Source organism: Lissotriton helveticus, chromosome 1_1 (genome assembly GCF_964261635.1).
Source record: "Lissotriton helveticus chromosome 1_1, aLisHel1.1, whole genome shotgun sequence".
In the NCBI taxonomy this organism is placed as follows: Eukaryota; Metazoa; Chordata; class Amphibia; order Caudata; family Salamandridae; genus Lissotriton; species Lissotriton helveticus.
In genome coordinates, this window is record NC_136057.1 from 260,640,717 (window position 1) to 260,665,985 (window position 25,269).

The 25,269-nt window shown below is 43.0% G+C and overlaps 1 protein-coding gene across 1 annotated transcript in view; it reads right to left on the reverse strand.

Moving 5' to 3' along the window:
- Positions 1-1,088: 1,088 nt before the first annotated feature.
- The window catches only part of LOC144769213 (echinoidin-like), a 101,641-nt gene continuing 77,460 nt past the window's right edge, over positions 1,089-25,269 (reverse strand). Inside the window, exons 6-7 of the mRNA XM_078653248.1 lie at positions 21,900-21,975; positions 1,089-1,309 (exon numbers count right to left, since the gene is read on the reverse strand). Of these exons, the coding sequence (XP_078509374.1) occupies positions 1,297-1,309; positions 21,900-21,975 (89 nt within the window). The 3' untranslated portion in view covers positions 1,089-1,296. The remainder of the gene's footprint in view (positions 1,310-21,899; positions 21,976-25,269) is intronic.

Consider the following 25,269-nt stretch of genomic DNA (forward strand, 5'->3'; position numbering starts at 1 on the left):
GATTGTGTAGCATGCTTGTCAGATCCCAGGAGTCTTTGCAACCCTTCTCCTCATTTGCCCTATAATTCGGGTCTCCGAGAAGCAGGATTTGTGCATGTTCAATAATCAGTGAGGCTATGTTGTTAGCCAGGCATTGAGGAAACTCCTGCATGTGATCTGGTTTATCTACATAAGGACATACACCATTGAGGCGGTGAAAGAGTCTAGTTTAATTATTAATGTTATTAACTGACGAGATTTCTAATGAGGTAACTTTAGTGAATGTCAGATGTCTTTTGTTCACTCGCAACAACTGTTACCCCTTATTCTCCGATGGTCATAATAGTTTTCTGGCAAAGCTGCTGATATGTCTGGTATGGCTTTATCCGCTAACCGTGTCTCAGGCATTAGCAGAATGTACCATGATTCTGTGCTTAATAGATGGAATATCTCTAACTGATGTTTGGCCATGTATAACATGTTAAGATATATAATGGTGCGACTGTTTGTTTTATGTAAGGTGGGAGTGGAGGCTGTGCTATTGATTGTGGCTATAATATTGTTTGGGTTCTGCTTTGTTATGGTCATGTTAAAGTAGGCATCATAAAGACCTAACAATTTAAATCTATGCTCCACTTAGGATTACAATGACTTACTTCATGAATATAGGAGTTTTAATTCATGAGATGTATGAACCGGGTTCTGGCATAGTAACTGGCCATGGACGGACATGGACAGGTGCAGATGGGCTTTCCTTTGGTGCTCCAGCGGCATGCCCGCTGCTCATCCGTACTGCCGCCACTGCTTTAAGGTCTCCAGAGCTTTTGCTTGCTCCGCCCTTCTGTGTACTGATTTGTTCCACGTATCCAATCAGAACCAGACTAAGCATCCTAATGTAATGAGCACTCTGCATGCTGTGATACAATTAAAGAAATCTGATTCAAGTTTGCAGTACTTTCATTTTAAAAAGATAGATTTTGAAAGGTCAAATTCAAATTCACAGTGCTTCAGTATATTAACAAACCATTTTAGTAGGCAGAGATGTATATTCAAATGAATATTCATGTGTCTAGAGAAAGTTTTCTTATATTTCCAAATAAACACAACCATTTCAAGGACAGCATTTTTATTATGTTTATAAGTAATTATATTTTAGTGTCAGTTCACTTTTATTAGGCGATTTTCTCACACTTTTTTGAAGATGACAGTTAAGATATCCCCTTATCTCTGAGAGACACTATTTCGGTTGGATGCTTGTTTTCATATTCATGTTTATGGCATTGACACCAAGATTCATATACGTTTCAGAGGACTTAATCAGTGACACTCTCTGAAAAAGACAAAAAGACATGCATTAACAACAATACGGCTCTTTAATTATGTTGCCCCAAGCACCAGTAGTATCTTGTTAAACCTCTCCCTGTATTTGATTTGTGCTACCTTGTCCTTTATGAGAATACCTCAGCCCAAATTCAACTCTATTACAACACAAAGGGTGAAAGTCCTCAATCACTTAGAACTGGTGTGTGCATTGTGCCTCAACCCTGCAGCCAAGGGGTTTCATTCACAGTTTGTAGAAAACAAAAAGTCATGTTGTCACCATAGCTGTGACTAATCATTCATTGAAGAAGTTTCAAGTATCTCTGAGTGTTTGAGGGGCTGAGAAAGAGGAATTTCCTTCAAAATAATTCGCTCTATTGGGCACACGTTTCTGAATACAGTCATATTTGCCATTGTTGGGCTAAATATCAAGGAGCTTATTTATGGAAGGCTTACAGCACCAGGGTGACAGTTTGTTTTACGCTCTGACAGCACAAACCTCTCATTAATATCTATGAGACGATGGAAAGACCATCTGTGAGACTTTGCATGGCCTTATTGATATGGAGTAAGTCAAAGCAGCACACGTTGCTGCCTTGCCTTACTCTGCATCAAGTAGACATTCCATAGGCGTTGCAGTGTATTTTCCTATGCAGCACCAATACATCTTGCAGAAAGCAGCACAAATGGAAAGAGAAAAGAAAAGTGGAAAATAAAAATATTTCTCCCTATTACATCTGCTCTGGGGCGGCGTAATGTTTTGGCGCTGTCCCAGGTTTCCGTAAATACATAAATTTGGGGCAGCATCAAAATCCATGGGTGTTTCATGGGAAAACCCACTGCAACACTCATAGATTGCCTCCTTGACGCAGAGTAGGGCAAGGCAGTGACTTGCGCTGCTTTGTCTTACTCCATATCTATGAGGACTTGCAAAGCCATGCAGGTCTAGTTTGAGGCAAATACACACCATTTCCTGCAAGAGTAGCCCCCAGGGCCCGCAGAGGCAGTTGCACAAAGGGGAAGGCTTGGGCAGAATTTTGATTACACCGGGGTAATTAGATTAATTTAAATTTTGGTATTACTCTCTGTTGTGGAATTACCAATAATTATATGATTACTCCAGCTTGCATATCTAAGACTAATTTAGTAGAAACAAATCCTACTGCAAGAGCACATTTAGCGGTTGGCCGCCTGTGCTCACTATTCGTGTTTCTTAGGGTAAAATGCATCCTTGTGTCTACTTTGGATGTAGGGGGGGGGCATTTTCCACACTAAAAATAGCGCTAAATGGTGGGTGCAAGTTGAAGGAAAATCCTACCCTAAGAACACATTTAGCAAGTGTTGGACCTGACGTACTTGCCATTGCTTCCCACTAACTTCCTGCCTTCAACCCGCATGTTGTGCTGACTTTGTCTTTGCTGGCTTTTTAGAATCTGCGCAGTTTACCACTGCTAACCAGTGCTTAAATGCTTTCTCATTAAACATGGCAAAAGTGTCTTACACCCAATTAGCACATTTAATTTATTTATAAACCCCTAGTAAACTGGAAAGTCATTTATCAGGGCCTGTAAATCAAGAGTTACTAGTGGGCCTGCACCACAAGCTTTTACACTATCTTGTTTATCCCTTTAAACATGTCTTCATTTTTCAATTTCAGCTTGTGTATGCAATTTCAACCTGCCATTTCCATTTCAATCTGATAAAATAAACCTTTTGCAGGCCTAAACCTTCCTTTTTTTAATACATATAAGACACCCCTAGGGTATGCCCTAAACAGCCCATAAGGCAGTGCGCAAGGTATTTAAAAAGCAGGACATATACATGCCCTGGTAGTGAAAAGCTTTTAAAACAAATAATTCATTGCTGCAAGGCCTTCCTTTCCCATAAGATAATAGTTATATTTAATAAGAGATAACTTTCGAAAAGGAACAGGTAACCAGTTTAGTGTCTGCTGTTTGACACATCCTCATGCAAGGCCATCCACAGTTGGCGCTTTGTACTGTTTGGTGCTAATTTGACCAAAACCTCCAAAAGTGCATACATCTGGCTCTACTGATTAGATTTTTGTTGTTTTGGCTTGAATTATTTATAAAATGTTGATCTATTTTTCATTAATTGGTGTGATATTCCTGTATGAAGGCCTGTATAAATACTTTACACTTCTCCTCCAAGTTACTGACTTCTTTGTGGCATGCTGCTGGAGTTTGTTTACATTTTTCTTGATTAGCCTTATACTTTTTCCAAATTTACCCTTACTCTACCTGACGTTTGTGCCTAGAATCACACCTGTCAGAATAGATTTTCACCTTGCCTACCTGGATGCACACACCAAGGCTGAAGTCAATGAGTTATAGCGGGAGAGGGTCTTCCAGCCAAGAGCACCAACAGAAGGTTGGAGATACAAAAGGTGCTGAGTGCTTGGGTGGAAGTCCACCCATCACTAGCTAAAGTAGAGGATGATAAATATGAGGTAGAAGAGCAAATGGAAGACCTGGGCAAAGGTCCTGAAATGTAGCACCAAGCATAGAGAGATGACTCAGTCACTACCTAGGAACTTCCTCCCAGAGGTAAAGGCACTGTGTCTGTACAAGCTTGCCCTCAGAGAATTTGTTAGACAGGAAGGCAGAGAGGGAGTTTAGGCTGCAGATAACCCAGCTTAAGATATAGAGGAGAAAAAACTGGCCATGGAGGCTAGACAAACGAAAGCTAAGGCTGAGAGAGCCTTGGCAAGAGAAAAGGCAGAGTCCGAAAGTATCTTGGAGGCAAAGAGGCTAGCCATGAAGGAGAGAAGAATGGCCCTTGAGCTAAGTTGCAGACAGCTGGTACCCTCTGGAGACAGTAGGGTCCACATTCCTTGCACCCCCACCATGCACAGTTTTCACATCAATGATGTGCAGTGATATGATCAATGCTGTCATAGAAGATGTTATGAGTGATTTATCATGTGGGGTAATAACTAATTTATGAGGAGGGGGCAAGTTATAGTTACTCAAGGGCATGAGTTAAAGTTACAAGAGTTTAAAATGTTACATTTCAACTCAAATCGTCACTTAATATAACCTTCAATTTTTTTTACAAGTGCTAGGATGGCTGCAATCCAAATCATTGTTGTTGTATTGGCAGCCAATCAAATCTCAGGCAGACTTTTCTCGGGTCCTCGGATCCTTCACAGCATGAAATATACAGGGTTTGGGGTGATCAGTCAAGCAAGGGCTGAGAAACAGGGGGTCCCTGTTCACTTTACTGAAGGAAATGTAGACACTGCTACATTCTAGACTGCTGAGCTGATTTACACCTGATTTGACAAAAACACTTGGTCCAGAAAAAGTGTGTTTTGTGTTTTGGTGTACATCCGTTCAGGAGTTTTGGAGAAGTGTATGTTAAAAATGTAATTGTATATTTCGCATTGCATTTGTATCCACAAAGCCGACTGATATCAAAGTGAGATTTGATTGGCTGTCACCAGCTCATTCAGCTAGTGGTGGCAGTCATCTAATGACTTGGGATTTGTTTTGAGTCATAGAACAGGTAAACTGAAACATAAGGGGGCAGGTTAGTATTAGCATGACCCCCGGTGGCCAGGTTGTGGCGTGCCAGTGGGGCTCAGAATGGGCCTGAAACATTTTGATTATTTGATTGCTTTGAATTTGTAGAGGATGCATGAATCCACAGCATTTAAAAAAGAAAGAAACACGTCACCTGTGCTTCTTTGTTAAATTTTCCGTGGTGGGAGGGGGATGCGGGGAACAGCATTACATTTTTCGGGGCCTTTGGTCCCATTACCCCAGACCTGGAATGGGGTCCCCAGGGGTTGAAGTATTTTGTCCGTGGAGGGGGACATGCGGCTTCCTCCTTGAGCCTCAAAAGCCCCAAGAACCTCATCCCCTGGGGTCACCTTACATCTTTTGCCCAGGGGAGTCCACCCGAGGACGTAGCTGATCCCCGACCTACAACGGGGTGGACAGAAAAACTTGTGTCCACTTGGCAGGAGCATTTTCAAAACTCCAGCCAAAAGGGAGCAAACAAAAATTCTGATCTCAGCTTGAAAATGCTCCTTCTCGCTGGTAGCAGACTTTTGATCTTTACCAGAGCACCCTCTTTGAGCATAGTGTAAAGACTCTGGGATTGGGGTCTCCTGGTCCCAGAATGGTTCATGCAGGGGGCACACAGCCCTCCCTTTTTAGTAAAAAAAGACCCTGGGAGATGCAGTCCCTAGGGCCTAACAATGTTCAGGGAAGGAGGGCACACAGCCCTCCTCTACTTAAAAAAAATGGCCTGGAGTTCCTAGGGCCAAATATGGCTCAGGGCGTCCGTACATTTCACTTAACTATAACATTACTTTAACCATTGGTGAAATGTTTAAAATAAAAAATTAGCCTTGGTCCCTAGGGTCAGGATTTACTTAGATATGGGAGGCAATGTAGCTCCATTTCCATGGGTTGTGGTCCGCAGTGCCTAATGAGGCTCAGGTAGGGGTGCCAAGTACCCCACTCACCTTACAAACAGGACTCTAGGGGATGTGGTTCCTAGGGAGAGGCCCTATGGCCACCCCCACCACACCTGGTGGATGGTCGTGCACAGCATGGGGTTGGCCTCTAGCAAGGGAAGGTTACAGAGCCTGGCCACACCTGTTTAATATGACCAAATGCTCAGCACAGTATAGGGGTGGCTGCCTTTAGTGGGGTTGGCCATAGTGGTTTGACCAGTGTGGGTTTGGAAGCGTGCTAGGGGTTGGTTGTAGAGTCTGCCCACAGGTTTTGGATTTCACATTGTAAAGAAATATTACTTTACATTTAAAAAACTAGAAATTCAATGGGGAAAAAACAAAGGTAAAGTAGCAGTAACAACGTTACATTTTAATATGAAAAAAACACTGAAATTGATCAGTTATCGTTACAGTGATTTCAAGTAGCTATAACTCATTCCCTTGCCATGCACTGCTAATTACCCCACTTATCACATCACTCATGAGAGTTTCTATGACATCACTGCAATATTTACAATGAGACTATTGATTAGAGAGAGGCGAGTTACTCACCATACACTACTATGCACACTCGTCATTTGAGAGAGAAGCCTAAAAAGATAGGCCAGTCCATCCACACACTCTACTATGCACACACATCATCTGAAAGAGAGGTCTCAAAAGAGAGGCCCGTCCCTCCAGTACCCTACTACGCACACCCGCCATCTGAGATAGGGGTCTGAAATGAGAGGCCAGTTCTTCCCTGCACCCTACTATGGACACCCATCATATAAGACAAGGGTCTGAAAGTAGAGGATAGTTATTTTCCTTTTCACTACTGCACACACCCGTCATTTGAGACAGGGGCCTGAAATGAAAGATGTGTCACTTCCCACACCTTACTATTCACACATGTTTTTCAAGAGAGACAACTCAGTGAAGAGGTCATTCCCTCCTCACACCCTACTATGCACACTGATTATTTGAGAGAGAGGTCTTAAGGGAGAGGCCACTTGCTCCCCATAATACTACTGTGCACACCCGTTATCTGACAGAGAGTTCTCTAACGAGTGGCCAGTCCATCCACACACACTACCATGCACATCCATCATCTGATAGAGATGTCTCAAAGGAGAGGCTACTTCCTACCTACACTCTACTATGCACTCCCATTATCCAAGGGAGGGATCTCAGTGGAGAAGCCAGTCACTACACACTCCCTTCTATGCATACCTGTCATCCGAGTGAAAGTAGTTTGAAAGAAAAGGGTAGTTCCTCCTCACACCCTTGTAAGCTCACTCATTATGCCAGATAGGGTTTCCATTGGAGAGGTTATTCCCTTCTATATACTACTATTTCCCTACAGTACTGTTGCAAACTCGCAAGAGTCTTCCAAAAGTAAGCTTCAGGGAGTGTAGCTTGCTGCATAAGGTTTGTTCAATCTCGCAAGCGTCTCATGAGACTCGCACAGAAAATGACTAGGCATCCCACTAGGTGTTTTACGGTCCTCCAAGAGTCTTATGAGATTGTATGGGGAGAAGTAGAAAAAGAAGGGCCTGGGGTAACCAATAGTTAATATTCTAATTACATAGTTGAAGAAATGCTGTGATATGATTGGCTGCAGAGGCAGGTATAGCTTGGATTGTCCTTGGTACTTTGAAGGAGAAGGAAGTCTGTTTGAGTTGTGCTCAGCAGATGTGACCTAATTTGGAACTGAAAGAGACAGTTGTATTTAAAAAAAACAGCTCCAAGTTCAGGTATTTAATAATATATTTTATGAAATTTATTGAGAAGTGACAATAAGTAGACTACCGTTGATAAAGATTCTACACAAGGTTTACTGAGGGAAAAGCTGTTGTTAGAGGTGTAGATTTCTGAATATATATTTTAAGAAGTAGAGATTAGAATGTAGAGAGATAGCAGCACATATTGCACATTGTGTTAAAAAATGAACTTTTCAATGGGTGTGTATTTGTAAGTAAAAGAGGCAGTGTTTCTCAAATTATAATACAAAGATTCTGAAATCTGTTAATATAACCCCTTCCCTGCGGGGGGAGGGGGCTCGACGCCGCGGTGCTTGTGACGAGACCAGCTCGTCATGAGTCAAAGTGAAGCTGGTCTCGTCACCACTCCGCCCACTGATTAATTCGCCCGCACAGGCGGAAATTAATCGCGCATGTGTGGAGTTAGAGCCGTTATAATGAGACCAGCTCATCATGAGCACAGCTCCACTGTGACTCATGACGAGCTGGTCTCGTCAAGAGCACAGAAGAGGTTAAGCCCTAGTGTTTTGGACGAAATCCTGCCTGAAACATAAGGATTGCGCCACTGGAAAATGCCCAGTCTTTAAAAGGCTGCTGCTTCCCTTTCTTTGCCTTCTGTTTATTAAGTTTATATAAGTTTTGGATATATGTTTCCCAGGCCAGTGCTGACACTGGGAGCGCTTGTGTTGTTTTCATGATGCCTATTTGTTTGGCAACTAGGCTCCAAATTTCTTTGCTGTTTTTACTTGTAACTGCCAATTTAATGTCTATCCAATTCTTGTCCTTTTCCTCTCATAGTTTTTTCGCTCTTTCCCATTGTCGTAGGGCCCGATTCACAGAATAAACTTAAGACTCAATTCTAAACGTACTACTATTTTGGTATTCACAGAATGCACTTACTACTTTTGGCATTCACAGAATGAACTTACTACTTTTGGTATTCACAGAAGTTAGGATTTTGTCTTAAGTCTGTCTTAAGTTTGTCTTAAGACAAACTTAAGACAAAATCCTAACTTCTGTGGATACCAAAAGTAGTAAGTTCATTCTGTGAATGCCAAAAGTAGTAAGTGCATTCTGTGAATACCAAAATAGTAGTAAGTTTAGGATTGAGTCTTAAGTTCATTCTGTGAATCGGGCCCGTAGTTTTTTCAACTTTTTTATTTCTTCCTGTCTTGGCCCAGAAAAATTTAAGAACTGCAGTCGGATCAGGCTATTTAATTTTACTGATTCGTAACCTTTGATTTTGGCTTTTTGGTGTCCCATTCTTCTCTCGTATCTATTTGAATGATCCTTTTCTGTGTAATTCGTTATCAGATTAGATTCTTTTTAGATGGATTTAGACAGGTAACTGAAATCGCAAAGTTCATTCCCTCAATTGCTTTTGAGTTCCAAACAATCCTACAGTTTTTATGGTCTACATTAGCATGGCCATTCCAGGAATCAAGTGACCACGGAGTAGTAGATTGCAATGAGAGATCTATTTCCAAAGACAGAGAGGGGCATGATCACTTTCATAATCATTCGTTTTTATCAATGATTGCACTTTCTGAAAGAGGTCTACAGTACAAATTGCATAATCTAAAATGGATAAGCTATTATAACCTGATCTGGTATAGGCGGCCGGAATGTCCCCATCTACTCTTCCATTTAGGATTACTCCGTTCATTGCATTAACATGGGAGAGTAGAAGTTTCCCTCGCTTATTGGCTTTTATCTCGGCTGGAAACAGTGGCTTTGGAATGACGCAGGCTTCCTCTTTTTTGTGTTTTCCCTCATTAGCCAAAGTGTTAGATATCTTCCCGTTAAAGTCTCCAAAGATTAATACTGGTGGATATCCTTTATGGGCGGCCATTGCCATTTCAATCTTTTCTAATATTTTTACTAGTAAAGAGTCATAGCGAGGCCCCGGCGGGATGTAAACATTAAAAATGTGTAGATCCTGGATGATGTTCAGGCTTTTATTTTGATATTTAATCTTATTGCACTGTGCATTTTGGAGGCACAGATCAATAATTTCTAGATCCCAATAGATTTCTTCTTTTAGTAGAATAACAAGGCCTCCTTTTGCATGCCCCTTTTCTGTAGCCTCAGCTGCGATGTCAAACACAAAATAATTCTTTTGGATGAAAGTATCTATGGACCACATTGGGTTTTTCCTGCAATATTCCAGGAGATAATCATTAAGCTATTGCTAAAAAGGAAATCTTAGTGCGTTCCCTTGTGTATTACTATTCAAATTTCAAGATATCCAGGACCATAGATTTTCTTTTTCTTGTGACTCAATTTTTAGAGATGGCTGGGTCCAAATTCGGCGCTCGCCTTGATTGACTGATATTATTAGGGATCCTTCTGTTGTACTCATTAGAGATTTTGACACACTATCCGTGTGTCAAAATCTCCGTATTGACCTTTGTCCTGTTAAACTCTATGCCCTTTGTTTTAACTTTAGCCATGTCAAAACCATTTTTATGAAGTTTAACTCTTTCTTTTAAGATAATAGTCGGGATAATGTTAGACCAAAACTCCACATTTGCCACCGTAAGGTCCGACTTATTCGGGAAAACTACTAATTTTAATTCTAAAGAGTTGAGTGACTGAAGTTGTGGAATCTCATGTAATAATTTTAAAATTCTCCCACGATTTAAAGGGAGTAGATCTATCAATTCCACAACACAAGATAGAGTTTGGTCTTCTTTTTCATATGTATTTGTAGTTGGGGAATAGATTCCTATTTCCTCTGAGTTTATTTTTTCCTGACATTCTTTTATATATTTTCATGAAAAAGTTTGCGCCAGAGGGTTTAATTTAATTTTATACTGTGTGCTTTTAATTTCAGATGAAATGTTATGTTTATCTATGATTTGAGTTGTCTCTTGATTTTCCATAATTGGATTATGCCTCTGAGTTATCTATTCTAGTGTTTGTGGGAATTTTATTTTCCTTCTGGTTCGCTGTGAGATTTTTTGGTTTTATTGTTTTTTGCTTTCCTTCCCCTTTTTGATGTGTTTCTTTTCCTTTAGCTTAGACATAGGCTCAGGTGTTTCTAATATAGAGGCGATTATAGGCTCCTTTTCCGAGTGTGTTTGTGTTTGGGTTACTATTCTTTGCTGTTTCTTTTGTTTAAAAATGGGAAATATTAGTATCTCAGGTTAAGGGATACTTTCGGCCATAGTTTCCTCAAATAACTTGCATAAAGAGTAAACTTCTTTGTCTTGTCTGGGCCTATTTTACGCTTTTTTTTAGATGGGTCTTCTTCTGTTTGTGTTGCCTTTTGTACTTTTCCTATAAGGTGTTTGACAGCTAGTAGGTTTGAAGTTTCTTCTTCTCGACTCGTAGCTTTTCCTATATGATTTGATATAATGTTGGGATTTTGATTGAGTTGCTTTTTCCTTTTTTTTCACTAAATATTGTAAAATCCCAGTTTGTGCTTCAAGAATTGTGTCCGAGTTGTCAAGATTTTTCTCAAGTAGGGCCAATATAGATTCCAGAATTCTCTGTAGTGAGTAGAAAGCACTAGATATTGGTTCTCGACTGTTCAGGCGTTGAGGTGTATCAAAGAATGTTGATTCTATTGATTGTGAACAGTATTCCATGCAGACCACTGCATTTTTGGGGTGCTATTGAGTGGTGGTGGAGTCTCTTTTTCAGTTAATGGAGACAGGTGAGCAAAACCCAATGGAGATTTTATATCTGGTAGAGTGAAGTCGGTATCTAGAATTGCAGGGGCAATTTCCTGAGCTGTGTTTAAGAGCAATTGTTCCTGATCCCCTGCTAACAGCCTCCTTTTTTTGGTCTTTTTGCTGTTTGTTATCTTGTTTGATAATCATTGGGTTGTCATTACTGACTGCTGATTGCATTTGACCACAGTCCCTTTCCTTTGTCTTGGGTTTTCCTTCCATTTGTGACCTCTGCTCCATTGGTGCTATTTGGTCACCTGTTCTGGGAGTAATAGTAAAAAATGTTGTAATGTCTACTGTTCCTAGGTTATCTCCAATGTGAGGTGCTTTATGAGTACTCTTTCTCAGGGATTGATTAGTGCCAAGTCTTTTCATGTGTACTGTACGAAATCTGAGCTTCTTATAGGCCATAATTGTAGATTACTGAGGGAAAGTGAAGGAGTCGCCTTGTAGGTAGACGAGATCTAACTAGGGCTTACTGCTCCCTTCACCTTTGCACCTTTGCATCTCTACAGCGTACTCTTGTTTCAGTACAAGCAGTGTTAGTGTGCCAAACTTTAGACGGAGGGTAATCTTCCTCTGCTTTACCCTACAGCCATTTTCAGCCCACACGCGGTAAATAAAAACAGACAGACGGCTCCTGCCGCACTTCCACCTACACGTGGTGCAAGGAGAGACAAAACGGCTCCTGCTGCTTCCTTGTACACATGCTGTGCAGAAGAATAATGGCTTCAGAGGCTTTCAGAGGCTGTGACCAGCTGTGTCCTTATTTTTAGTTGGGTGTGTGCTTCATGGCAACCTTCAGAGGGCACAGAGGGCACAGTGACACAGAAGAGGGAAGTGGGAGGGAGTGAGAAGGAAGTGGGGCAAGTTCAGCAAGGCAGAGAGGAGGCAGCGCAGTGCATTGCAAGCGCTGTGCAGAATGCACAATGAGAGAGCAGGGCACACTGGGCAGCACAGGCTGCACCCAACCTAGTTGGGCCGCCTCTGCAGCGCACCTGGGGGCAACACTTCGGTTCAGCCGTAACGGCAGCCACGCTCTCCTGCACTCCCGCTTTTACCTCTGCCTAGATGCGACCCAGCTGCGACTGCTCCACTTCTCTCTGTCAGAATTAGCTCATTCAGCAGGGCTCCCGGATACTGGATTCTGCAACAGATTCCACAATTTTATGGCTCTAGGGGATTGGCTCTCGAAGGACTCGGAGGTTTGGCTCTTGGAGGTCGGCTGCCGGCTCCTCTCTGAACTGGCTTCCACTCGCAGAGCTCCGCTGGTGATTATTTCCAGTTGGTCGGCTGCCCGCTCTCCGCTTTCTCTGCTTACTGCTTTTTACTGCGTATTTCAATAACCGGCACCCGGCAGCCACTGCTACTGCCGCAGCATCTCATCACAACTAGCTTCAGCTGCTCGAACGACTCAGGCACAGTCTCAGGCATGATCAATGCCTTCAATACAATAGGCCTCGCTTTTGTCAAACTTTGACCTATTCTAGTAATCCATCACTGTAATGAATTATTGACTACTATGTAAGTTTTACTTTTCTGGTTATGTTGTCTTTTTGTTGGAAAGAAATGGCATACACAGATTTTGAAAAAGAAACATACCATTCCGCAAATTACATGGTGGACAAAAAGAAAAATGTTCACTTTTCATGACATAGGAAAGAATAACTGTGTAAAATCAGGGAAAATACTGTATTAAATGGATACGTTATTATGTTCTTATTGCCAACCTTGTCCTGTGCAGGTCAACCTGTCCTGAATGAAAAAAATATCTTCTTGCATAAGCAGCAGAAATAGAGCCTAATTAAGTGTAGTAGGATTATTGTGTTGTTAAGCAGGAAATACCTGAGCAGGTACAGTGTATCCAGGTTAAAAAGATGTGGATGCACACAAACGATTCTCCAGTTTAACAGCTCTAGCTAACTCAGTCCAAGCTATCCTTGGTGAACTCCTTTTAAAACAGTGTAAGCATGAAATGTTTAGCTGAGACCTTTTTACCACCTGGCCTCATAATAAAAAAATGCCATACCAAATATTATTTGGCAGGCTGAGGTGGTTGAGGTGCTGCAACTACACAAAGCTGCTGATGAAGACAGCATCATTTATTGAATTAGATGTTTTTGTTAGTTTTACTGTTGTTTAAATAGTTTATTAATAGAGGTGTTGCAGTTTCGTTATGTCATTCAATGATGTTGTTGTGATAGTTACTAATGAGTTGTTTACTAGTTGTTATGAATTAATATGATAGCAGTATTGTAATGTTGATAAAAAAAGTTCGACAGATGTTCCTGCATGTATACATCTATACTATACTATGCACAGCTTTTATGCTAAAGAGAGATGGTAATAGAGACGTAATTTATATGAATACCCTAGTAGGTTGACTTGTATTGCATCAGTGAATCCTAGTATAGAGAACAGTTCAAAACTGCACTGTCGTATAGGGACCCCTCATACAAGAGATGGCTTGGCACAGAGGCTTCAAAACACTGCAATACACTGTTGCAAATGGGATAGTGGAGAGGGGAGTTCCTCTGCATGTGTTACTATATGTGCTTGCGGAGTTGTGACTTTGGAGATAAGTTTTAGCTGAAAGGTCTATCTCTGGCTACGCCCAACTATACATTCCTGTTCTCATGGGGAGATGTTTGAGTGAGAGCTGAGTGTGCCACTCATTCAAACATGCACACCTGTTGTCCAAGAGACAGTTTTCAGCTGAGAGGCTACTTCATTTTATTCTCTACTATGGACATTTATCACCATAAAGAAAGGTATGAGCAGAGAGAGCAGTCTCTAACCACAGTCGACTTTGCACATGTATTAGTCTGAGGAGATATCTGACTTGACTGGGCAGTGTGTGTGTTAGCTCTGGCATCTTTGGCGTGGTTTCCCCTGACTTTTTGCCTCTACCTCCTGTATTTTTGACGCAGTGCTGGATTTCGTTTTTGCTGGTTTAGATGCTTTGAGCACTTTGCCACTGCTGATCAGTGTCAAAGTGCAAGTACTCCCTAGGTAAATTGATATTGTAATTGGTTATCCATGATATGCATATTTGTTTTACCAGTAGGTCCCTAGTAAAGTGCACTGAGTGTGCCAGGACTGGTGATTCAAATGCTACTAGTGGGCCTTCAGCACTGATTGTGCCACCCACAGGAGTAGCCCTAAAATGGTGTCTCAGGCCTGCCACCGCAGTGCCTGGGTGCAGTTGCTAACTGCCATGCTGACCTGAACAGTGTCCACACTGGCCAGGCCTAGCCCTTCCCTTTCTATACACATTGGACGCCCCCATGGAAGGCCCTAGGTAATCCCTGGGCAGGGTGCAGTGTATGTGAAAGGTAGAGCATGTACTAGTGTGGGTGGCATGCTCTGGTAGTGAATTACAGCCATTCTCGTTTTTCACTATTGAAAGGCTATTTACCCATAGGCTATAATGAGGAGGCTGTATATAATGTTTTTCTGCATATCTTCCCATAGGAGCAAGATAAAAAATTAAAGTCTGGTGTCCCTGAACTCAGAATTTACTAACTCTTCTTTTAGGAAGGATGGTTGTTAAATCCTGTGTTTGAAAACAGTACTTTTACAAAGTGTCTTTTTTCTAGTCTGACCTTTCTGTGTGCCTTGACCTGTTTGTGAATTGTCTGTCTGGTTTGTGAGTGACAGGGGCTGGGGTGGCTCCAAGAGGCTGAGTGAGTCATCCCTAGGCAGAATAGCTCCATTTGCAACTTGAGTGGTGGGAGGGGATAGCACCTGGGCCTGAATAAGGCTGTGTCTGCCTTCCACAATGCTGGATCCACCTCCTGCTGGGCGGCTGATGACCCTGCCCTTCTCTCTCAAAGGAAAGAAGAAGTCAAGTAAACAAAGTGCCCCAGGACTGACCAGAACAGGCTCTGACTAAGCCAAGGCCTCTCTGCCCTCAGAGAATAAAGAGAATATTGGTATAAAAGTGGCTACCACGACTTCAGAAAATTAGATCATCCTGGAATCAAGAAGGAACCTCTGCCAAGCAGAAAGCTGGAAGACTGAAGAAGAAGGACTGACCTGCTGTCAGGCTGACCTGCAGTTGCTTTGCTGCCAAGGAGAGGGGAAGGACTGTGCTGTTGCTGTGTCCCCTTGCTTGAAGAGATCCCCAAGGGCCTGAGAAGAGCTGGTCTCTAGTTAAGAAGTCCCAGGCACAAAAGGACTTCACCCCCAGCTCCCACCCTGAACTCTGCTGAGTGAGTTCGGGCCTTCCTAGAGTGCTTGATCGAATTGTGGGGCCACTGGAAGTTGTTGCCTGCTTTTTGGGGAGCTGGACAAGAGGAAAAGAAGATCTACAATTTGCACACATCGCTCGCTTGCGGAGCGCATCGTCGACAGTGCAAGAAAATTTGCGTTGCCGTGAAGATTGTCGCAGCACCTGTTGCCGTTGCAAGAACCAACGCATAGTTCGCTTGCGGAGCGCATCGCCCGGTACAGCAAGATTCCCGTCGCTGCAAGTATTGTCGCAGAGCCTGTCATCCCTGTGAGAAATCATCGCACTGCTTGGTTGTGGGCCGCATCCCGTTGCTGCGAACATCGTTGCAGAGTCAACGCATCGAGGGGCCGCGAGAGAAGAAGATCGACACTGCGCCGCGCATTGCCGCCGCATCGAAGATCATCGCCATCCCGAAGATCGATGCATCGTGCCTTTGCCAGACGCCTCTACCGGAGAAACCTGCGCCTCGGAAATCCATACAAGGTATTGCATCCCTCCCCATACAGACCGGATTCGTCCCAACATGCCCTCTGCGTGCAGCGTGGCTGTCGCATCTCCTCCCCAGGGTCTCAGGAGTGACACATTGCTTGTTTTTTGACGCTGCAGTTGCCGCTATGAACTTTTGTCGCATCTACAGGTACTTTGGGATAAAAAGTGATGCAACTGTGGATTGTTTTGGTGCAACCCTTTGAACTCTTTTTAAAGACTTATTTTGGAACAATGTATGTTGGATTTTTGTCATTTTGGTCTTGTGTAGTTTAGATAAAGATATTTTATTTTTGTAAACTGGTGTGTTTTCACTGTGTTACTGTGAGTGTTGGTACATTTACTTTAACATTGCCTTTGATAAGCCTGTTTGCTCGTGCTAAGCTACCAAGGGGATGAGCAGGGGTTATCTAAAGAGTGTGTCCCCCTTACCATGACAGGAAACAAGGGTCCCTATTTGGACAGTGGTACCTACCTCTGCAAACTAGAGACCCCCAGATCTAACATTGGTGGTCAGGATTTGAACTTGTATTTGTACTCGACCCACAGTAATTGGTGTACATCATTAGAATAGTCCAGACCACTACGCAACGACATGCCGTGTTTTAAATTTTTACATAATGTCTCTAAAAGGGAAGGCAGCAAGTGAAGGGGCAGAATTGGAGGATCTGTATTCATACAAAGTGGAGCAGCCTAAACAATTCTGCAAGGATCTTGGTTGCCCTATGAAAAGAAGCTCCTGGAAGGATGAGCTGCAGAGAGCCTTGAAGGCCTGTTGGGAGGCCCAAGATGGAAATGATGCAAGTGGAAGGGATGGTTTTCAACCCCAAGATCTACCTGTGAGCAACCCAGGCTCAAGGCCTGGCAGTAACCATTCCAGTAGGGGTTTCACTCCAGAAGAGTTAGAGGAGAATCAAAGAGTGAGAAACCATGAATTGGAAATCATGAGAATGAAGATGAAGCAATTGGAAGTAGAGAAAGAAAAGGCGGCAGAGGAGAGCAAGAATGCTCATGTCCTGGAGGAAAAGGAATTGCTTTTGGCTCATGAGTTGAACAATATCAAGGCCAAGCAGGTGGAGTCTGGTTCTAATGGTGGCAGCGCACAGCCAGTGCAGGGGGGTAAAGTATATATCCCCAAGGATTTGGAACAGAATTATAACAGGAGTGAGGATATCTATGCCTGGTTTACCCTGTATGAGATTGCTTTGAGAATGAATGGTTTGCCTGAACAGCATTGAGGGGCGGGCCTTTGGAAACATTTTGAGGGTTCTGGGAGGAGTGCTCTAGAGCTCTTAGAATTAGCAGGTGCCATTACCTATCCCAATATGAAGGAGGCCCTATGGCTCAGGTATAGACTTACTCCAGAACAGTATAGACCACAGTTTAGGAACTCCAAGAAGAAAGAGTCTGAGACTTGGATGGAGTGTGTGAATCTGTACACAAGTGCACTGGAAGGTTGGATGAAGGGGTTGTTGCATTTAATTAGTTGGGAGCACTTGAGTAATCTATTTGTTCCAGAGATGCACTAGCCTCTTTAAGACAGCAAGCTGACGGACCCCATTGAGTTTGCTAAGGAGGTGAACCGCTGGACCAGTCCCAGGGGCCACAGAGGAATTGTGGGTGCCAAAGCCAAAGGTGGGCAGGGTCCCTAGTGGAAGAGTGGGGGGGACAAATATAACCAAAAGGAGTTCTGTTAAGGGCCCCAAAATATTTCCCAGGGAAAGGAGTCCCAACCCCCCAAACCTAGACTGACCTGGGCCCCCAGGGGAAGGCGGGACAACAGGGGACCCCCTACCTGCTATCACTGCAATGAGGTGGGACACATTGCCCCTAGTTGCTCCAAGAAACCCCCAGTACCCACTAGTGCTCCAAAACCGGGTTTAGTGAGTGTAGCTTTGGGAGAGGATTTCATTTCCAGTAAAGGGGAGGGACCAGCAGTAATTACCCTTGTCTCCTTAGGAGACCGAGAGATGGTTCAGGAAACCTACCTGCCCAAGAACACTAAGAAATGCGGGCAGTGGGGGACCATCAATGGGAGGAGGGTGGAGGCTCTGAGAGACACAGTACTCAGAGCCAGTGTGATATCTATAAGGTGTCAGTGGTTGTCTGAAGAGCAGGTAATTCCCCACGTACTTCACCCAGTAGTTGCAGCTGACAACTTGGTGTGCCTCTGAAAGGTGGTGCAGGTTCCCTTTGAGTGCAGGGAGGTCTCAGGTCTCTTGAAGGTTGTGAGTTCATCCTTGCCTGTAGAATGTCTGCTAGGAAATTACCTTGAGAGGTCCCCATGGAAGGAGTTGGAACACCAGGCTCATATGGAGATGTTGGGTCTGCCTGAGTGGATCTGTGTGACCATTCGGTCTACGGCAGCCAGTAGGGGTGATTCAGCAGACCTGGAGCCTGAAACAGGAAGAGTTTCCTGGCCTGGCAGGAAGTGAGAGTGCAGGGGGCATGGGAAACCCGTGCCCGTGGTTCCCACGGCCCAGGAAGGAGCAGAACCTGTGGGGAATCCCTGGAGCCTACCGGGGAACAGGTGGCTGAACTGGGGGACCTACCTGAGCTGACCCATTGGCAGCAAGAAGGTGGCCCCTCCAGGGAGGAGTTCTGCAAGGCGCAGATGGAATGCCCTTCTCTCATTGGTGTGCGGCAGCAGGCTGCAGACCAGGCAGCAGGTGGAGACTTCGAGGATCATCTCATTTACTGGGAAGATGGGTTACTTTATAGTGAGCCTTAGGTCGCTGAGCCTGGCGCAACCCAGTGTAGCCCGTGTGCTGGTGGTACCCGAGCCCTTCAGGGCCTTCCTAATGGGTTTGGCTCATGACGTGCGTCTTGCAGGACATCTAGGGCAAGACAAGACATTCAAAAGGCTTGTCACCCACTTCTTCTGGACCCAGATGAAGAGACACATCGGTACATTCTGTGGGACTTGCCAGACTTTCCAGGCAAGTGGCAAAAGGAGGGAAAGTGCAAGGCACCCCTCCAACCATTTCCTGTGGTGAGCACCCCTTTCGAGCGGGTGGGCATCGACATTGTGGGGCCGCTGGACCCTAAAGACAGCCTTAGGCAATAGGTTCATCCTGGTCTTGGTGGACCATGCCACCCGGGACCCGGAAGCTGTCCCTCTCAGGACAATCACAGCACCGGTGGTGGGCTGTGCATTGATTGGGATCTTTACCTGTGTGGGCTTCCCCAGGCAGTTGGTCTCCGACTGGAGTACCAACTTCATCTCTAGGTACATGAGGTCTCTGTGGGAGGGGTGTGGGGTAATTTATAAGTTCACCACTCCTTACCATCCTCAAGTAAACACGTTTGTTGAAAGTTTCAACTGAACTTTGAAAGGTATGATAATGGGCCTTGCGGAGCCCATGGGACCGAATTGGGACGTATTTTACTATACCTGTTGTTTGCCTAAAGGGAGGTGCTTCAAAAGTCCTTAGGGTTCAGACCCTTTGAACTTCAGTAAGGCCACCCTGTTAGCGGACCTCTCACTCTGGTGAAGGATGGTTGGGAGAAATCCCCTGGTAAAACCCCCCAGGATGTGTTCAGCTACATGCTGGCCTTCCACAACCAGACCCAGTGCTTCAGTATGCTCATCAGGAGAACCTAGAAGCTAGCCAGGACGAAATGAAAAGATGATACGACCAGAATGCCACTCTGGTCGAATTTCAACCTGGGCAGAAGGTGTGGGTGATAGGGCCAGTGGAGCCTTGTACGCTCCAAGACAAGTGGACTGGGCCATGCGAGATGGTGGAACGCAAGATCGAAGTAACCTACCTAGTTAACTTGCAGACCCCCAGACAACCCTTGAGGGACTTACATGTGAACCGCCTCAAAAGCCCAGATCTAACAATGTGTCCATACCCTAGCCTCTATAGCTGTTATATAAGGTAGACTTCTCAGCATAGAGATAATTTCTTCCCACACCACCCTTGTATATCTGCTATATTGGGCAGAGTTGTAATCAAAGTTAAGCCCCTTTTCACACCAAATTTGCACACCCATCATCCAAGAGACAGGTCGCAGGAGAGGCTCAATAATGTCTCTACATTCTACTATGCAGATGTATCATACAAGAGAGATGTTGCAGCAAAAAAGTTACTTTGTCTCCACAGCTTACTATGTGTACCTGTCAGCATGGAAACATGTATAAGCAGAGAGGTATGTTTTTCTCATAGACTACTACAGACACCTCTCACTCTGGGGAGATGCTTTAGCAGGCAGGCCAGTCCCTTTACAGATAGTACTGTGTATCCCTGTTGTTCTAGGGAAATATGTCATCAGAGAGGCCACATGTTACCCGCACCATATTAAACATCCATATTTTCCTGGAGATAGGTGATAGTAGAGAAGGCAATTCTTCTGTACATACTACTGCGTATGAGTGTCATTCTGAAGAGAGATGCCATTGGACAGGTAAATCTATTTCCACATGCTAATATAGATGGTTATTGCCTTGGGGAGAGTTTTTGGGTGGAGAGACCAGTACCTCAAATACTTGCTATGCAATATAGAGATCTTAAATATGAGGTGAGTACTTTCTACACCTTACTATGCATACTGCTATGCCTGGGGAAAGATGTGATTGGAGAGGTAGTATCTCCTTACACTATACTCTAAACACTGGTCACCTTGATTCAAGGTTTCAGTGGAGAGGCTAGTCCCACCTGGGTTAGATTGGGCTAAAAAATCGTCCTGGGCACGCTAAACAAAATGGGCCCACGTTTGCATTTTACTTTTCCGCAAAACACTGCTTTATCGAAATTGTATTAAAAAAAGTGGTAAGGGGGTTAGAAAAAATACACAAATTAGTTTACACTGGTGAAGCACACCTGAAAACAAGTGAGGCCACTTCTGCTCAGGCCCCCTGCACCTCCTCAATCTGCATACATTAATGGGCCTGCCCAGTGAGAGAAAGGGAGTAACACCTCTGCCGTTGATAAAAGGGGGGTAATGGATGCCCATCTACCGCCGGAGAGACCACTCAAGCACCCACTGGGCGGCTGGTGGCATTGAATAACGCAGAAGCCGCCCATATCGGTCCCCAGGCTGCTAAAAAAAAGCAGACCACAGCTGGAACTCGGACACCAGCCCCTCAGGCATTGTCCGAGTGCCCGAATTACCAATCCGATGCTGAGTCCCACCACAAAGTCTACTATACACAGTTGTTGGCATTAGGAGTTCTGCGAGTGAGAACTCAGCCTCTTCTCAAACCCTACTATGCACTGCTGTTATACTGTGAAAAGCTTTCATTGGAGAGGCCATTATTTCCCCACACCCTACTAATGGGACAATAAGTTATAAGTACTTTATTGTAGGAAAGTCTAAATTGATGTCCATAATAATTTTAACTGAGTCTTGTGAAATCGAAAAAAAGAACATAGGGGTGGAGAAAATCTTTCTCAAGAGAGAGGTTCCTGTTGGGAGGCTTCTTTGCGTCCAGAGTCTAATATACATACCCTAAGATACTCAGCTATTATGCATGCAATATAGGTTAAAATGTATGGGCTTGTGAGACTCTTGAAAGAGCTGGAGTGATATATATGTGAGAGTAGGTGTTTGGGTTCATCTGTTCTTGCGAGAGTCTTGCAGATGTCAGTATCACTAAAAAAGGAATTAACACCATGAAACAATCACATAATGTTGAAATATGGTGGCTCGGACAACAGCCTTTAATGTCATTTGAGATTAGTGATGACATAAATGGTCTCATTGAACATGTCATGAGCGATGTCATATGTGAGATCATATGCAGTACATTTCAGAGGTGCAAGTTATTGTTAGTGCTGCTAACTATGACTGCTGAATTCCCGTTTTTTTAAAATTCAAAACGTTAATATTGTCACTGAATATTTGTCCTAACTATAGGGTTACTTTAACCTTTGTTTAATAATGGATACATCCATGACTGTAGCGCACAGCAAAAGGTTTCAAATATTGTACGAATAATGAATAACAAAGTATGAATAATGGAGTCTTACCGATTACTGAGGTAATATTTACAGACGTAATAGAGAGAAGTTCCTGTCAGATCGTAATCATTCCACGTAATGTGTCCTAGAGCAGAGACAAAATAGTATTGTTTCTATTATATTTTCCTCATCATCCTTAAATAAAGTACTGTCTTTTTATTTCCGATATATATGAAGAGCTTTCAACAGAAAGAAATTTACAATAAGGCTTTAATGGATGAGCTCAGTGAAATATGTCGTTGTTTATTGGGTTTGAGTGGGTTTGGGTAGCTATTTTTTTCTTTAATACTATTTGTTCACATTTTCAGCATCTAAAGGTCAATAGAAAATGCAATATTAGCAATATGACAAGAAACATTGACATATTATAATGTTTGGAAATTAAATATCAATGAAAATAAAACATTTACATGTTCGGCAATTGCGAAACAACTACATTTGTTTTTCACATGTCTGAGACCAACCCCTCCCATTGGTTATATTTTTGGGAATTCCCCAATATATTTAATAAGCTGTCATTTCTAATTGGGAGCAGGTAAACATATTTTATGAAACACCCTCTTCATTCATAAAGACGGATTTTTTCATTACAATTACGAAAATGCCAGATTCAGAAAGTTCTTAAACTCTCAAGGGTTTGGCCCATAATTAGTAGGGCTAAGCTGAATATACTCTGTAAATCAACTGGAAAAATGCCAAGACTGATAATCTTTCAATCAATCATTCATCTGAAAGACCACGCTACTGAAACACTACTATCCTATTTATTTATTCAGATAATATTTTTCAATATTCAAGCTGTTTTGTGAAACATTATTTTCATCAATACTCATCAATTTTTACACATTTCATCATAAATCAATGACCTTACAATACACAGATAGACTCACTTACAAAATATGCAACACTAAACAAGTTACAATAAAATTACAATAGGAACAAACAACCAATCATTTCTTTGTTTGTCTCTTTGGTTCTGTACAATTAAAGATTTAGATTAAACAATACAGGAATAATACATGCAAACCTTGTTTAGTGCCACCCACGAGAAATATTAGACCCCCGGGGCTTAATTATAAAAAAAGCTCAGTTTTTTTTTTTTACGGCAGAGTCCGTGCACCCTACACGCACCTGCTGGGTCTTTTTAAAAAAAAATTAACATTTTGTGTGCCCTGGGGGTCTTTCTGGGATCCCCTAAGCAGGTCTAGAGGGTAAAAGTATTTCTCCCCTGCCCCCTTTCTACGTTTTGCACACATATTCCTCTGACTTCTTCAGCCTCACTTCTACCGGGGCACAAAATGCCTGCCAACAGTTCCTGGTTTCGAATGTTGACAACCACTTGACAGTCAATTAGGATTCAGCGTGGGATTGGAAGAGTGCGCTTACGATACACTCACGGTCCGCTGACAGTCTGCGGATCGTCCGCGCCCATAGATATATAAATGCTTTTAACTGTAATTTTCTCAGGAACTACTGAACAGATTGACACCATTGAAGCAAAAGGCACACGTCTGAACCGAGGACTACATCTTTGCCAAATTTGGCATAATTCCGTTCAGCAGTTCGGGCTGTAGCTGCGGCTAAAGATCCTATAGGAAATTGCATGGGGAAAACATGTTTTAGGACCCCCTTTTTTCTCAGCCCCCGCTTCACGAATCACTGTGAAACTTTCAGAATAGGAGTGGACCGGAGCTGATCATACGTTTTGAAAATTTCGCGAAGATTAGTCAATCAGCGCCAAAGTTATTCCAAATAGAATGTTGCGGATTTCCTATTTAAAATAGGTCCTAACTATAACTACCTACTGGCGACCGCCAGTAGGTAATATATATGTATATATATATATATATATATTATATATTCACATATATATATATATATATAGATATATATATATATTATATATATATATATATATATATATCTATAGATATATATATATAGATATATATATATAGATATATATATATATATATATATATATATATATCTATATATATATATCTATAGATATATATATATATATATGTATATTCACACTACCAAGGTTTCCCTACAATGGAAGGCACTCCGACACTGCTCACAGGCACACCCTTTATTGGTACAAGGGGAGAAAGGGCATCAAATGCATCAACAGTCCAGCAACAACCTGAGGCCTGACACTGGGAGTGAGGAATGCTGGGCCATGTAGTCCACGCTGAATTTGATCAGTTCCTGCATCATGAACTGCCGCCAATTTCAAGCCCCCAGATGGGCGTCAATGTCCATTCTCCAATTTTATCCATAACAGTTCATGATGCGGGAACTGATCAAATTCAGCGTGGACTACATGGCCCAGCATTCCTCACTCCCAATGTTACAAGCAGTCTATCGAGACCGGGTCTACTGGTATATATACACCCAGGATCCTTTTCTTTGAGCACGGGAGTGCCTCATTAGGGGCGGACCATCTTTGACATCAATCAGCAGCAGGTCCACGGAACGCGAAATTCCAGCGCATCCTTGCCTCTGAAGAAGAAGTTTGTTAATACTTCGAAACGCGTCAGGCTTCAGGTTGTTGCTGGACTGTTGAAGCATTTGATGCCCTTTCTCCCCTTGTACCAATAAAGGGTGTGCCTGTAAGCAGTGTAGGAGTGCCTTCCATTGCAGGGAAACCTTGGTAGCGTGAATATTTTGGCAGCGGTCCCAGCCGCCGGAAGTGCACCACCTCAACGGAGGGGGTCAGGAGGTCCTGTTATTCTTTTGGATCTTTTTCTGGGGACACTGTTATGGATAAAAGTGGAGAATGGACATCGAGGCTCATCTGGGGGCTTGAAATTGGCAGCAGTTCATGATGCGGGGACTGATCAAATTCAGAGTGGACTACATGGCGCAGCATTCTTCACTCCCCATGTGACAAGTGGTCTATCAAGGCAGGGTCCCCTGGTATATATACACCCAGGATCCTTTTATTTCAGCAAGGGAGTGGCTCATTCAGGGTGGACTATCTTTGACATCAATCAGCAGCAGTTCCATGAAATGCGAAATTCCAGCGCATCCTTGCCTCTGAAGAAGAAGTTTGTTAATACTTCGAAACGCGTCAGGCTTCAGGTTGTTGCTGGACTCTTGAAGCATTTTATGCCCTTTCTCCCCTTGTACCAATAAAGGGTGTGCCTGTGAGCAGTGTCGGGGTGCCTTCCATTGCAGGGAAACCTTGGAAGTGTGAATATATATATATATATATATATATATATATATATATATATATATATATATATATTTATATTTATTTTTTTAATTATTTTTATTATTTCAATAAATTAACATCAATATCATCTGCATGACGATTCAAAATGGCTTTTAACATTATCAATAGCAATATAATCGAATGGCGTAGGTA